The 15,818-nt window shown below is 34.4% G+C and overlaps 1 protein-coding gene across 3 annotated transcripts in view; it reads left to right on the top strand.

The window, feature by feature from the left end:
- The window catches only part of HMGCLL1 (3-hydroxy-3-methylglutaryl-CoA lyase like 1), a 182,765-nt gene that overhangs the window by 62,076 nt on the left and 104,871 nt on the right, over positions 1-15,818 (top strand). Inside the window, exons 4-5 of one of the 3 annotated variants that reach the window (XM_088024344.1) lie at positions 9,893-9,988; positions 11,965-12,113. The exons of 1 other annotated variant lie outside the window; for it this stretch is intronic. In XM_088024344.1, the coding sequence (XP_087880470.1) occupies positions 9,893-9,988; positions 11,965-12,113 (245 nt within the window). The remainder of the gene's footprint in view (positions 1-9,892; positions 9,989-11,964; positions 12,114-15,818) is intronic. One more of the 3 variants, XM_028097866.1, reaches the window with a different exon arrangement.

Consider the following 15,818-nt stretch of genomic DNA (forward strand, 5'->3'; position numbering starts at 1 on the left):
TTGGGGTGAATGTGCCCCCTTTGAATCACTGTTTGTATCCTTTGGATAAATACCTAGTAGTGCAGTTGCTGGGTTGTAGGGTATTTCTATTTTTAACTTCTTGAGGAACCTCCATATTGTTTTCCAGAGTGGCTGTACCAGTTTGCATTCCCACCAACAGTGTAAGAGGGTTCCCCTTTCTCCACATCCTCACCAACATCTGCTGTTTCCTAACCTGTTAATTTTAGCTATTCTGACTGGTGTGAGGTGGTATCTCATTGTGGTTTTGATTTGGATTTCCCTGATGCTGAGTGATGTTGAGCATTTTTTCATATGTCTGTTGGCCATTTGTCTGTCTTCTTTTGGAGAAATGACTGTTCATATTTTCTCCCCATTTCTTGACCTGATTATTTCTTTTTGTGGGTGTTGAGTTTGATAAGTTCTTTATAGATTTTAGATACTAGCCCTTTATCTGAAAAGTCATTTGCAGATATCCTCTTCCATTCTGCAGGTTGCCTTTTATTGTTGTTGACTCTCTCCTTTGCTGTGCAAAAACTTTTTATCCTGATAAAGTCCCAATAGTTCATTTTTGCTTTTGTTTCCATTGCCTTTGGAGATGTGGCTAGCAAGAAGTTGCTGTGGCCAAGGCCAAAGAGGTTGCTGCCTGTGTTCTCCTCTAGGATTTTGATGGATTTGTGTCTCACATTTAGGTCTTTCATCCATTTTGAGTTTATTTTTGTGTATGGTGTAAGAAAGTGGTCCAGTTTCATTCTTTTGCATGTGACTGTCCAATTTTCCTAATACTATATGTTGAAGAGATTGTCATTTTTCCATCGGATAGTCTTTCCTGCTTTGTTGAAGATTAATTGACCATAGAGTTGAGGGTCCATTTCTGGATTGTCTATTCTGTTTCATTGATCTATGTCTCTGTTCTCGTGCAACTGAATTTTGTATTCTGATTTTGTATCCTGTAGCTTTACTGAATCTTTAAATTCTAAGAGGTTTTTGTTTTTGTTTATGTGGAGTCTTAGAGTTTTCTACATTTAAGGTCATGTTATCTGTGGAGCGCCTAGGTGGTTCAGTCAGTTAAGCATCTGACTTGATTTTGGCTTAGGTCATGGTCTCAGGGTCATGAGATCAAGCCCCATGTTGGGCTTTGCACTCAACTCAGAGTCCCCTTGAGATTTTCTCTCTCCCTCTTTCTCTGTCCCTCCCCCTGCTCACTTGCATGCTCTCTTTCTCTCAAATACATAAATAAAATCTTATAAAAAAATGTCATCTGTGAACAGATAATTTTACTTCTAATTTTCCTTTGCATGCCTTTATTTTTCTTGCCTAATTGCTTTGGCTAGGACTTCTAATTCTGTGTTGAATAGAAATGGAAAGAGTGGGTATCCTGTTTTATTCTTGATCTCAGAGGAAAAGTTCCTCACTGTTGAGTACAATGATAGCTGTGGGCTTCATATATGGTCCTTCTTATGTCGAAGTAATTTTATTCTATTTCTAAAGTTTTATTTGAGAGTTTTTATCATGAAACAGTATTGAATTTTGTTAAATGCTTTTTGATGAAGCATTTTTTTGGTCAAATTTTGACATATATTGAGATGATCATGTGGCTTTTATCCTTGATTCTGTCATTGTAATGTATCACATTAATCGTGCATGTTAAATCTTTCTTGCATCCCAGGGGTAAATCCCACTTGGTCATGGTATATGATCCTTTACACATCCTATTTGGTTGGCTAGTATTTTGCAGAGGATTGTTTCCTCTGTGTTCATTAGGAATATTGCCCTGTAGTTTTATTCTCTTGTTATATCTTGTCTGGTTCTGGTATCAAGGTATCAAGACCAGCTTCTACTGCATGTTCTTATAAAATGAGTTTGGAAGTATTCCCTCCTCTTGAATTTTTTGTAAGAATTGGAAGAAGGATTGGAATTAAGATTTCTTTAAATGTTTTATAGAACTCATCTAGTCCTATGCTTTTCTTTGTTCAGTTTTACTGATTCAGTCTCATTGCTAGTTGTAGTCCAGTTGTGATTTTCCATTTCTTCACTTTTTTCTTTATTTTTTGACTGCATATTCTTAGTTTGCCTCTTTCTCATAATAGCACTGTATAATATTTTCTATGGAGAAGCTGGAAAGATGATTCAGTCTTTTCTCTTGTGGTGTTAAGGTTTTGTTTTTTGTTTTGGTTTTTGGTAGGTTAGCAGAGTGTATTTCAGTTTAATAATACATTTTTGGTAATGTTTTGTTACATTGTATCTAATACTTTGTGATGTATAACCTTATAAACAGATAAACTATTTCCAAAGAATTACTATAGTTTTGTGCCCTTCATAGTGGAGAATTTTGATATATTCTATACTGTGATTTTTGTAAAAGATAAAAACAAAAATTTGAATGATGTAGTTAATTTTATATACTGCATATTGTATTTATTTATAAGAAAGAACTTCCATTTAATTTGACATTGATGAAAACTGATTCATTCATTTACAGTTTTACACATATAATGTTTAGCAGAATTTTCTATAGGCTAGCTTCTGGTTCTATACATTTTGAAACCTGTTTCTCCTCAAATATTTACATATTTCTGGTGCCAGATATTGTAGGACATGGTGAATATAGACTTTTTGCTTAACTCTAGAATAACAATTTTAATAGGTATAACTGAGTACTGTATGTTATATAATGTATTTTATGCATTTTAAATATATGAGAATATTTATACCAATATTCTGGAAGAGCACAACAATCATGGGCTCATCCTAGTGGCAAAGTTTGTGCCTGAATTCATACATACAGAAATATAATATAGCAATCTAAAAGACCCAAATGGTATTCCAATCTTTATATGCATTACTTGAAGCCCATTACAGGAGACTCAGCATAATGATTAAAGAAACATTTTGTATAATTGCCCTTTTGTCTTCTCTTCTCATATTTGTTTTCTGCTCCAGAGCAGTAAAAGCATCTTGCCATCAAGACATATCTCTCACCTCCCATCCTATTTTCCTCCAACTTTATTGCTATTTTATTTAGATTTTCTGTCTATCTTTTCCTCTTTTTCCTGGCACTTCTCAGTTTCCCTCTTAATATACCGTGAGAAGAAATCAGGTGCAGCAGTCTTGTTAGAATGAGAGGGAGGGGTGCCTGAGTGGCTCAGTCTTCAAGCGTCTGCCTTCAGCTGGGGTCATGATCCCGGGGTCCTGGGATTGAGCCCCGCATTGGGCTCCCTGCTCCACAGGAAGCCTGCTTCTCCCTCTCCCACTCCCCCCTGCTTGTGTTCTTTCTCTCTGTCAAATAAATAAATAAAATCTTAAAAACAAAAAAAAAGAATGAGCGGGAGGAAAAATTTGAGTTCTTTAGTAGGTGATTGGAGTGAAGGAAAGGACAATGGGTAATGCTTGCCCAGTGATGATGCTTGACTTGGTCATATTGGCTGCATCAGGGTAGAGAAAAAAGGAGTAAAAGTAGAGTTCCATATTTAGGTTATAAGATCCAGTTGTAAGAGGTGGTCAAGTAATATAATTTGGTAGATACCACTTTGCAGATAACACTGTAAAGATGGAATCTCTAAATATTTTTTTCCCTCACATTAATTTTAGACTCTACTCTAAACATTTTTGCCATTTAAGATCACAATGCTAAGTTGAATTCTTAATATTTCCACCCCATAACACAGTCTCCTCACCTTCAACAGAGCCACAGAGATGCATTGAATAATTTCCATGGTGATACAAAACAACTAAACTCCTCTTACGTATTTTGCAGTCTTGCTAGTGACTAAACTCTTATTGAGTTAAAATAATAAATGCAGTGATTTTATATGTCATCAGTGTATGTGAGACTTCCATAAAAATTTTTATAATGCAGCTCTGGAACGTCAAGCCCTGTACCATGTGTTATCTTTATAATTGAATTTGTTCTGGGAAAAGGAAAAAATGTTAATCAGTGTTAAGTGAATAGGAGTCAGTTCTTCTAAAAAAAAATAGAATAGAACCTCAGTTTTTTTCTGCACTTTTATTTAAAATTAATTATAAATATTTCAGTTTATTGAACATATCAGACAACATATATTCAGTTAGAAATGAACCATATTTACTTAGTGAATATTCTGTTTTCTCTATCAGCTGTTATTTGGAAGAGAGATCAAGAGTAATAGATGTTTTTACTTTCATTTCATTGGACTTGGAAATGAAAGAATTTTGTGATTTAAAAAAAAGATTCTATAAAATCTTTCTCCCCATAATTATTTGAAGAATTTTAATAAAAACATATGTTTTAAGTTTAGGCTTATTAAACCCTTTTCAGTACATAGAAAGTTCAATTTATCATAGAAAAATATGTACATACATGTGACTAGTCTTGTTCTGTGAATATTTTTGAGTAGTTTCAAGTTCTATGAATAGTTTTGCTTCATTAAACCCTTATGAATAATTTGCTCTGTTAAAAAACAGGCCCCTCAGTTATTTACATTTAGCCTAGACAAAGTGTAGCTTAAATATTTGTCTCATTATTCTAGTTTAGCTTACCAAGAAAAATGTTTTCTTATCTGTGCTACATAAACTCCAGATCACATGACATTTATATTTTGTGGTTTGGTATGTACACATATACACACATATCTTTCCCTGTTGGTTTGTGTGTTTTATGTGTCTGCTTCATTTTTCTGTGCCATGTTAAATATGTAGTAAGTGCATAAAATATTGAATCAGTGTTCAAATATTGAAATGAATTTTTAAAATTACTTTTTAAGGTCTTAGGACACTTTTAAATTAACTTTGGTATCCCATCAATGTAAATTTAATAACTTGTGTACAAAATATAATTGAAACTTCTAATGTGTTTTCTCTCATTTAGTTCATGAGAAACCCTTTGTCATTGTTTAGGACTTGTGCCTTATGTTGAAATCCCAATAAACTCAGAAAACTTGGATGAGGACCCTATGTATTTAGGAGAGATTATAGTATTCAGATAATGACAAAGTATTAGTAAGATGTTCAAATATGTATAATGTGGAGTGCCTAAATTTACCACATGACAGTAGCAAATAAAATCTCTAAACTATGACTATTACACTCTAATCTTTATGACTTTTTGCATATCTTTAATACTCTTGCAAAGTGTTACGCAAATATTATTATTTGAATCCATATATAAAGTGGATTCCCAAGAAATTGATTAACCAAGGTATAGCCAGTTTTGTTGGCCAGATAGACTTAGATATTGCCATTTCCAGACTGTGGCCAGATGATAGCAAAGTATGTTATCAACCAAATTATGGGGATTTTTATGATCGTAAATGAAAAGTCACAGCAAAATCTTTAAAATATGTTAAATCAAACCAGATGTAGAAAGGTTTCATTAAAATGTCAAAATAGTGCTGTAAAGGAATAGTTCCATTATTGTTTGAATTATAGTTTAAACTTTAGACATTAAAATAACATCAAGATTGAAGTATAGCATAAGCTTCCTAAGAGTAAAAAAAAATAGTAAGGCAAGAATTTTATACCTTTACTTGAAACCTGTTTTATTTATTCATTGTAATAAAATTATATCCTATCAGGATTTTCTAAAGCTCTTTACATAACTGTTTTTATTGACCAAATTTAGACTGAATGCTACTACTTATTAGATTACCTCATTATACTGCGACTATTTTAAAAAAGGAAAAAGTACTGATTTGTTGGAATCAAATTTATGGATTAAAATTTCACAATGGTATCTTCAGTGATTATCAAAGTTTAGGTTTTCTGACCTGGAAATTTGGTCACTATCATCTCTATTCATTTTTCAGTTTTATTGACTGAAACATCTCTTCAAATTTTTATTAATTTACATGTGGAATGAAATAATAGCATACAGGTCAATATGACCTATATTTCTTAAAGAATGTGTTTTGTGCCCTTTATGCTGCTTTTTGATGCACACTTTAACCAAATCTGTATATTGGTTAGAAAAACACTTTATTCATTTCTGTTACCATGGTTATGTAAATGTTTCTTTTTTTTTTAAAGATTTTATTTATTTGAGAGAGAATGAGAGAGAGAAAGCACAAGAGGGAGGCAGGTCAGAGGGAGAAGCAGAATCCCGCTGAGCAGGGAGACCAGTGTGGAACTCGATCCTGGGACTCCAGGATCATGACCTGAGCTGAAGGCTGTAGCTTAACAAACTGAGCCACCCAGGCACCCATATGTAAATATTTCTAATAAATATTTAAACATGCTATGTTTAGTTAGACATATTAGTAATATTACTGTCCAGTAAATACTGTCCAGTAATATTAAGATTACTGTCCAGTGTTGTTTTAGATTTCATTACAGTGCCCTAAAACTAGTAGTAACTTTGCTTGAAATTAGGAGTGGTATTCTAATTTTTTTACTATAATTTGTGTGTACATGTTTGCATGTACATTTGTGTGTGTGAGAGAAAGAGACAGACACAGAAAGGCCGACCTCACAATCTAGCATCAGACAGAAAGGCTAAATTCATAGATATGTAATAAAAGACTGTGTTGAAATATGCACAAATGCTAAATAATTTTAAAAGGCTATAAACTAATGGGGATTACATTTTTGAATAAAGTCCTCTCCCTTACACGACTAGCCAGTGTGTCCTATTAATTTTTCCTGGGAGCTTTTATTCCCAGTACCATTCTTCTGGAACTTGTTGCATGCTGAATTCTCACAATTGCCTGAGAATTGCCTCACTTGTGTCTAGACTACCCTTTGCCTTGCTCTTTCCAAAATACTGCATGCATCTCAGTCTTCAGCTAATTCAACACCAATTCCTGGTGGCTTTCTACTGCCTTCTGTATTTTTAGATAATGTGAACATAACTGGAGGACAATCACAGTGTATGGTCCCCTATCTTCATTTATAATCTATTCCCACCTTATTTACCCATAATCTTCTCTAGCCAGATAATGCTTTCCTATTGCAGCACCTATTGCTCCCTCTTTTCCAGCTCTATTGATTTTTCTGTGTTTCAGCTTTTATGGCTATGTAATGAATTACCTGAGAACTTAGTGGTATAAATAAATATGTGCTATGCTCATGAAATCTGAGCATTGGAATTTGAACAGGTCACACACAGGAGGACACCTGTCTCTGGTCCACAGTGTCTGGGGCTTCATCTGGGTGACTTGAATGCTGGAGGCTAAAGCCATCTGAATGCTCTTTCAGTCACAAATTTAGGAGCTGATGCTGGCTGTTGTCTGGGGGCCTTAGTTTCTTTGCACGTGGGTCTTTCCACCTGGGCTCCTGCACATGTCCTCTCTGCAGAAGCTAATTTTTCTCACTGCATGTTAACTGATTTCCCTGCAGTGGCTCTCCTCCCACCCCCAAAGAGAAAGCCATATGGAAGCTGTATCCTTTTTTATAACCTGGGCTCTCAAGTCACATGTTATTATTTCTGTTATACTCTATTGCTTGGAGCAATCACAAGTCTGCCCAGATTTAAGTAGAGGTAACACAGTTCACCTCTTGATAGGGACTGTTGAGCTTCTGGAAGAGCATGTAGGATTAGAGATATTGCTGTGGCCACTTTTTAAATTTTATTTATTTTATTTATTTTTAAAGATTTATTTATTAATTAGTGAGAGGGGGAGAGGGGCAGAGGGAGAATCTCAAGCAGACACCCCACTGAGCACAGAACCCGACCCAGGGCTTAATCTCAAGACCCTGAGATCATGACCTGATCCGAAATCAAGAGCTGGCCACTTAACCGACAGAGCCACCCAGGCGCCCTTAGCTTTTTAAATTTTAATATGCCATAGTCATGTCCTGCCGTTTGTATCCCATACCTCTTGTAACTCTCCTAGACTATTAGAGGGCTTACAAACCTTTCACCTTTCTGAACTCATTTAACCTGTGCTCTCGTTTGTAGCCAGTATATTCCTTTACATTCTTTTCCATATGCATCTGTTTTATCTCCCCAACTCTACTGCAAATTATTTAGTGCAAGGACTTTACTTTCCTGTATTTATATTTACCACGGGTCTAGTATAGGGTTTTGGACACAACAGGTGCTTAATAAACATCTGGCTTAAAGTCAAATAGGCTCAAAATGAAATTAGAGACTTGGGTTCTATGCATTGTAGATGAACACAGTGATTAGTCTTTGTACAGAATGCAGATATTGGTGGCAGATAGTGAATGCGATCCCTAAGAAGTAAGCAAGAATCATCTTTTAGACAGAAGTGAATGTGTTTGGATCGAATGAAACTTGGAGGCTTAAATGTCAGTAAGGTATGATGGCAGTCAACTTTTTTTACATCTTAATTTTAAATTTAAAATGTATCAAAAACTCATTTAATCCATATTATATTCCTTGAAAGTATTAAATGTAATTCCACTGGCATTTCACTGAAAGTAAGACCGATTGGCTAATAGCAGTAAATATTGTAATATTTCATATTTTTAAGTGCATAGTTATAAAGCATTTTTACTTTGATTAATTTTTATTTCATTTTAAAATTAAAAATAAGGGGCACCTGGGTGGCTCAGTCAGTTAACTGTCTTCAGCTCAGGTCATGATCCCAGGGTCCTGGGATCGAGCCCCACATTGGGCTCCCTGCTCAGCGGGAAGCCTGCTTCTCCCTGTCACACTCCACCTGCTTGTGTTCCCTCTCGCACTGTCTCTCTTTCTCTCTCAAATAAAAAACTTTAAAAAATTAAAAATAATACTTCCTTATTGTAACAAGTCAAGATGGATAGAGAAAAAGCAAGTCTTTCCTCATCCATTCCCATATTGAAGATACAGATTTTGGTTTGGTGCATTTTACAGCTTTCTCCATGCTCATTTTGTATACTTTTCATTATTTATATATTATTCCTTTTGTTTATTGTTCCTGCCATAATTTATTTCCTAAATATGTAAAGCTCATGATTATGTCAGTGGTAATTTGTCTATGTGATGATTATGAGATTTGATCATCAGTTATTTGCTCTAAGAGGCTAAATTAAAGACTGTGGCAAACTAGAAGATTTGATAATTTAAGGTTGATTTTTAAAGATTCATAGAAAATATAGAAGAATAAAGGTTTGGAAGGATGGGTTAAATTTTCTTACTATGTGCTCCATTGAATGCATTTGTTTTCATTATGAGAACAAATAGTAATCCACTGATAATAATGCATAGGACACTATGACTATTACTAAAATATTTATGCTAACCAAATAATATACTATCATCTCAGCCTTGTTAAATTATTCAAACAGATGTGTAATTTTTTTACTAAATAATGTAAAATTTCATACATTGAAAGTTGTTTAGACATAAAATTTTCACATGGAAGGCAAATGCATGGCATATTTCCTTTAAAACTCTCCCCAGTGGAGGGGTGCCTGGGTGGCTCAGTCAGTTAAACATTGGTGCTCTTGGTTTCCACTCAGGTCATGATCTCAGGGTCATGGGATCGAGCCACATGTCAGGCTCCGTGCTGAGCAGAAAGTCTTTCTGAGACTCTCCCTCTCCCCCTCCCTCTTTCCCTCCCCCTGCTCTTGCACTCTCTCTCCCCCCACCACTTTCAAATAAATAAATAAATAAAATAAAATCTTAAAAAAACCCTCTCCTTAATCTCAAGGGTATTTTTATTTGAAACTTGAGTTGTGAAATGAAGGGAAGAGACTAAAAATCAGTCAAGTGAAAATAGTAAAGTTAAGAATTGTTGACTATTTGTAATCATTTAGCCAGGTCCTGTTATGTGAATAAGTTAAACCCAGATCTAGTTTTCATGTATTTATGACTTTAGAAACTACTTATCTTCAGCTACATTGGCATAGCTTATTATTTCTAACATTAATTTATAGAATATAATTGTGTGTGTAATTATAACCTTCCTATAAAACTAAACCATGCTCAATAAAATATTTAAAGTTGATTATATATAACTATTTTGTATTTCAGATGGCTGATCACACTGAAGTGATGAAAGGCATTCATCAATACCCAGGAGTTCGATATCCTGTCCTTACTCCTAATCTTCAGGGTTTTCACCGTGCTGTAAGTGTGCTACTTATTATTTTTATATCAATATGCTTCTTACTGTTTTAAGGTCTTTACCTAGTTAAAACGGTATCAGATGTCGCTTCCTTGTTACCCTGTATAAATGCCATTCTAACATAGGTACATGAGTACAATGCGATCTGTAAACCCCGGGGTATTGTTAGGGACTGAATTCTTCCACATTAATGGCCCTTCCAGTTTAACCATTCAGGAATCAAAACACAAAAATACAGTTATCCGTTTTGATGAAATTCTTCCGAGAGTATATTTTGTGCTTCCCTCTTAAATAAGGAATACAGAATTTAATTTAAACATTTCTCAAATTAATATTATAATTATTAATCTTATCATAGTGGATCATTTTTGTCAACTTTTTGGATCAACTCTCTGATGCTCTTGTTCCCACCCTCTAGGTGAAGCTAATCACTGTCTTTTGAAGTTGCCTCTAACAACCTTCCCTGTTCCTCTTCTTGTTGGTTTCTTCCAGTCCTGTGTGACTTAAGAATTTATATGCAAAAAGTTTTAATAGTGACACGTACAAGAAGAATCAGAGCAATTTTAGGTCATGGCTTGAGATGTTACGCTCACATGGCTTTACTGTAAAAGTTTGGCAGCAGCTGTTTCTGGTGTTAATATTTTTCACTTTTGTCTTTGGGACTGTGTTGCCTAATTTTGAGGTTGTGGTTGCTAGTTGATATATCACCTGTTGTGTAGCTTGTTAAAATGACTCTTGTTTATTTTGATAAATTTTTTTATCCCATTGTAAAGAAAGAAAGAGGCATTTTAAAAAATTATAAATATTGCTGTCACTGGTCCTAACAGAGTAGAGAATGTCTCCACCTTGAAAAAGATACCAACTGAGTGCACACCCTCGTGATAGCTTGGAGGGGCAGGCAATGGAGTGCAACTAGTGGCTTGGGAGTCAGGCGCACCTGTGCTCAAAGCAGGACTTCAGAACTTTTAGTAGCTTTAGTGATTTATAGCCTCTTTGTGCCACAGTTTTGTCATCTATAAAATGGGCAAAATGATACTTAGTTTATAAGATTATGGGTTAGAGATAGGGCGTACAAAGCCCTATTACTAACAACAATACTGGTACATAGTAAGTGTTCAAATAAATAGAATTTTAATTTTAGAAGTTAAAAATTTATTTTGGGTGGAGGACTAGAAGCCAATGTTTTTTTTAAATGAAGAAAAAAATGACATTTTCTTTCTTAATATATTAATAGAGTATCAGGAAGAGAGGAGAATCTTGCACAGTGCTAGAGATACATTAATAGAAGGTCTTTAAAAATCCAGCTGGAAAATGAAGAAACTTGATATTTGAAAACAAGTCACTGGAGAAGCCTGGAGCAAGGACAAAGGATGGCAAAGGGGAAAAATGTTGAGGTTAATATTTTGGATTTAAAGACTGGTTAAGAGGATTAATACATTAGACACACAAAAGTATGGTTGTAGCAGTCAAGGTATGAAACAACAGAAGCTAGGTTAAGAGACAGGAAGAAAATTTTGAGCAATGTCTAAATGATGAATTGGAAAAACATTTTTCTGTTAGGTTATGGGAAGACAAAAACAAAGCATTTACTTTCCTCTATTTTAATAATTGGTCTAAGAAGAATGTTTCCCATAGATATTAAAAGGTTTTATTGGGGTGCTAGTATTTTCCATAATTACAGTTAAGATATTTCTGAAGTCTACACATAATTTAGGAAAGGTAAAATTAAATTAGAACATCATCACTGTGTTTTCTGTGCCTCAGATTTATGGGTGTTGCAGTTTAGAAAGTTCTTGTGTTATCACCAAATATTTTTAAGTTTGAAAAGAGCGTAAGGATGAGCAGACTCCAATTTTAAATTCCAAGGCGAATGTTAAAGAACACAAGTATGCCTTTATTGAGTAGTTAATATTTCTTCTAATGCTATGATGTACATTTTGGAAATTTCTAGCTTTTGCCTTTAAATTCTCTTTTTCAGGTTGCTGCTGGAGCCACTGAGATATCAGTTTTTGGTGCTGCATCTGAATCCTTTAGCAAGAAGAATATTAACTGTTCTATTGAAGAAAGTATGGAGAAGTTTGAGGAGGTTGTTAAGTCTGCGAGGCACATGAATATTCCAGCACGAGGGTATTTATGAAATCTCACAAATGCTATTTAGTTGATATCTATTGTATAAGTTCATTTATGAACTATGTAGACATTACTTTGCCTTTCATAATATATGCAGGGTGTCTTTTGTACCTGGTATGATCCGGGCTGTCACTGTATAGTGATACACCTTGTGTATATCACTTAATAATTATTAGTGTATCCAGCTTTGAAGTGTATAATGCAGCTAAGATCAGAGGCACACTTGACGTTGCAAGCCTGACATTGCGTGCAAACCTGACATTGTTACTCATTTTATTAATACTTACCCAAATGCAGCCATCAGTTCATCTCAGCCTGCTGCGGGTTGAAAAATTTGTGTAAACTCATAGTAGCGTTTGGGAAGGAATCATCTAATGTGGTTTCCACAGCTTTAACCTTTTTTTAAGAACCATGACTTTTTCTTCAAATATTATTTTATGTAGAACTTCAATACAGTGTGTAAAACATAAAATTGAGCCTTTGAGCTGCCCTGGGAAATTCAGCCCATCATTTCACCCATTCAACCTCCCCCTCAACAGCCGACTTCCCTGTTTTCCTTGTGTGACCCAAAAACACAGACAAATGGGGAAGGAGGAGAGACCTGTTTCCAGAACCAGCAGTTGCAGTGTGGACTGCAAATAGGCTGTACTCCCAGGCCTATGCTCTGTGAAATGTATAATGAACTATTGGTTACTTAAGAAAGCATTTGTTTCTAAGACATTAGCTAATTTTCTATTGCTTTTTATATTTACAGAGATATGATAATCTTAGCATGTTAACAAATTAAAATGCAGAGCATTTGTAAGAGAAGCCCGAGAGCTGTAATTGGATTTAGAGGCAGGTTGTACTTCCCTTGGTTGAGGTGAGCAAAATTCAGTGGTAAAGGAAGGTTCAGTGGTTAATGAAAAGGCAAGTGGACCCAATTTTGAGTGATGGTATTAGAAGAGGGTTAGAAGTCACTCGAGGTCATTTGGCGAGCAAATAGAATACACCACAGGGCACTATCTTGTTGGTTGGCTTACTTTTGTTACCTCCTTCTTCCTCTCTCCATAGTGATAGTTTCCAGCATGAGTTTTTAAAAATACAAAATTGTTCTCGTAATTGAAATATGTACATATCATGGAAGGCACATACAAGAAAAATTTAAAAACCAAGATAATGTGTTTCCATAGACAGAAAATAAAGGATGTATAATTTTAAGGCAAAAGTGAATAACCACCATCAAAAAGAAGAAATGCACTATCATTTTCTAAATTCAAACATACAGAAGTTGTTTTGTCTCTCTTTCCTTTGAAAGAAAGGGAAAAAGAAGAGGGCATTCTATTTTAATGTGTTTAAATGTGGAGTGTATGTTTTATGGTAAAGTCATTCTTACTGAAAAGTTGAAAACAATGCCTAACTATACAAAGTAAAGTGCATGCACAGCTTGCACTTCAAATAGAAAGTTTGTTTTTTTTCAAATGGCAAGTTTTTTTTAAATGTTAAAAGATGGATGTAAATTTGGTTTTTGTCTTCATAAGGTAGGATAGGTAATGTATTAAAGCTAATGGAAACCCTAAATCCTCTTGAGTACTGATTGAGCAATTAATATTGTCCCGTCAGCAAAGAAACTCCTAACCATGCTACAACTTAAAAAGTTTGCCAGGCCTTATAAGAAGGGTACAGGGTGCAAGATGGTTACAAAGTGACCCACAGTCCAATTTTGTTCCTTGGGAGCACAACCCGTAGATTTTCTGAAACACTATTTATTCATTTTTAGAAATACACCTTTCAGTATGGGAGTTTGCTCTTTGTGCAGTAGAGAATTCTCTTCCTCCTCCCCCAAACTTTTACAGAGTTTAAATTAGATTTTATTTTTACTGGCAATCGAGATTTTAGATACTCATTATTAAAAGTCATAGGTCATTAGTCATCATTTAAGAAAGTCATGCTCAGCCAGTTGAAACTGAAGTAGATGCTTCAGCATGTCTTACTAAGGCAACATGGCAACAGCTGCATCAACATGTACTTGATCACCATCCAGAAAATTTATGTCATCAGCTGTCAGATTTAAAGGCCGTAAGGCAGTACACATTTTATAAATGCTCACTAAAACCATTTAAATTTTTATAAAAATAGTTAACTTTCATATGGTTTAAATAGCAGCTTTTATTAAAGTTACGAGGGCTATTGTTGGATTCCCCCCTCCCTGAAACACATATATACACATGCATGTGTACACATTTTTTTATATGTGCTCAGGACTTCGCATAACATCTGGGACACATTGGGAAAACATACCATGCCAAATCATTGACATAAAATGCAAAGTCAGCTAAATGCCGCTGAATATACATTATATATGAATGAACAATGAAATGTCTACTTTTTAGACTTCATTTTTTAATGTGTAATTCATATGACATGTTTGAAATAGGTTATTTTTCTATTTGTCTAAATTTTTTAAAAAGTGAAAAAGGCAAGGAAAAATAAAAGTCTGTGATAAATGTGATCATTTTCCCTTTTTATCAATGCATTTGTTGAAATAATTATCTCTTGGCTTGTCAAGATCCCTTCAAAATTGAAATGCCTCGAGATATGAAGGTAGTACTTTCATATAACAGACATTTAGCTTTATTCCTTTTTGTCTAAGTATCGACTTACCTTCAATGAAGTCACAAGAATCACATGCTTGCTCTCTTTGTGAGAATATTAATTTAAAAAAGGAAACTATCACTAAGGAGCCATTATTAATTTTACTATTAAAATGCTTATAAATAAGTTCACAAGGTCAGCAGGTGTACATAACAAAGCAAAACTTGTTACATAATTACATTTTAGGCCTCTCCTACAAAATCACTTAAAATGAGTTGATCCATGATTACTCTGAAAGTCTGAACCTACTGAAAGTTGAAAGAAGTATGTTTGTAACAATTTTTTGACTTTCCCAGAAGTCAAACAAAATTATCCATCCATTGTTAAAAAAAAATTACACAATGCAAAAATATTTAACTGTGAACTGTAACTGCTGAAATTCTTAAATTCCTGGAAAAAAGGTACAAAATAATGAGAATAAGGAGTAAAAGACAAATTAGTTGTTAAACTAATAAAGATAATAATATATAACTTTTAGATACAGAAAAACAAAATGCAATTTTAGGATGTGGTTAATGTTTTACTTTTCAAATTAGAGTTTTTGTTTTCTTTGGGTAAATAGCCAGTAGTGGAATGACTGGATGGTATGGAATTAGTATTTTTAATTTTTTGAGGAATCTCCACTTTGTTTTCCACAGTGCCTGCCAGTTTACATTCTCACCAACAATGCATGAGGGTTCCTTTTTTGCGACCTCAGTGCTAACACTTGCTATGTATTTTTTTTTTTTTAATCTTTCTGATACTAGCTATTTTGAAAGGTATGAGGTGATATCTCCTTGTGGTATGATTTACATTTCCCTGATGATTCATGATGTTGACCATCTTTTCATGTGTCCCTTGGCCATCTCTGTGTCTTTGGAAAAAATGTATTCAGGTCTTTTGCCCACTTTAATTGGATTATTTTTTGATATTGAATTGTATAAGTTCTTTATTTTTTATATTAGCTCCTTATCAGTTATATCATTTGCAGATATCTTCCTGCCACTTGGTAGGTTGCCTTTTCATTTTGTTGTTGGTCTCCTTCACTGTGCAAAATCTTTTTATGTTGGTATAGTCTGAATAGTTCAT

Source organism: Eumetopias jubatus, unplaced genomic scaffold, assembly GCF_037043125.1.
Source record: "Eumetopias jubatus isolate StellerSeaLion01/CBP00866 unplaced genomic scaffold, mEumJub1_p1.0 scaffold_6, whole genome shotgun sequence".
NCBI classification, from domain to species: domain Eukaryota; kingdom Metazoa; phylum Chordata; class Mammalia; order Carnivora; family Otariidae; genus Eumetopias; species Eumetopias jubatus.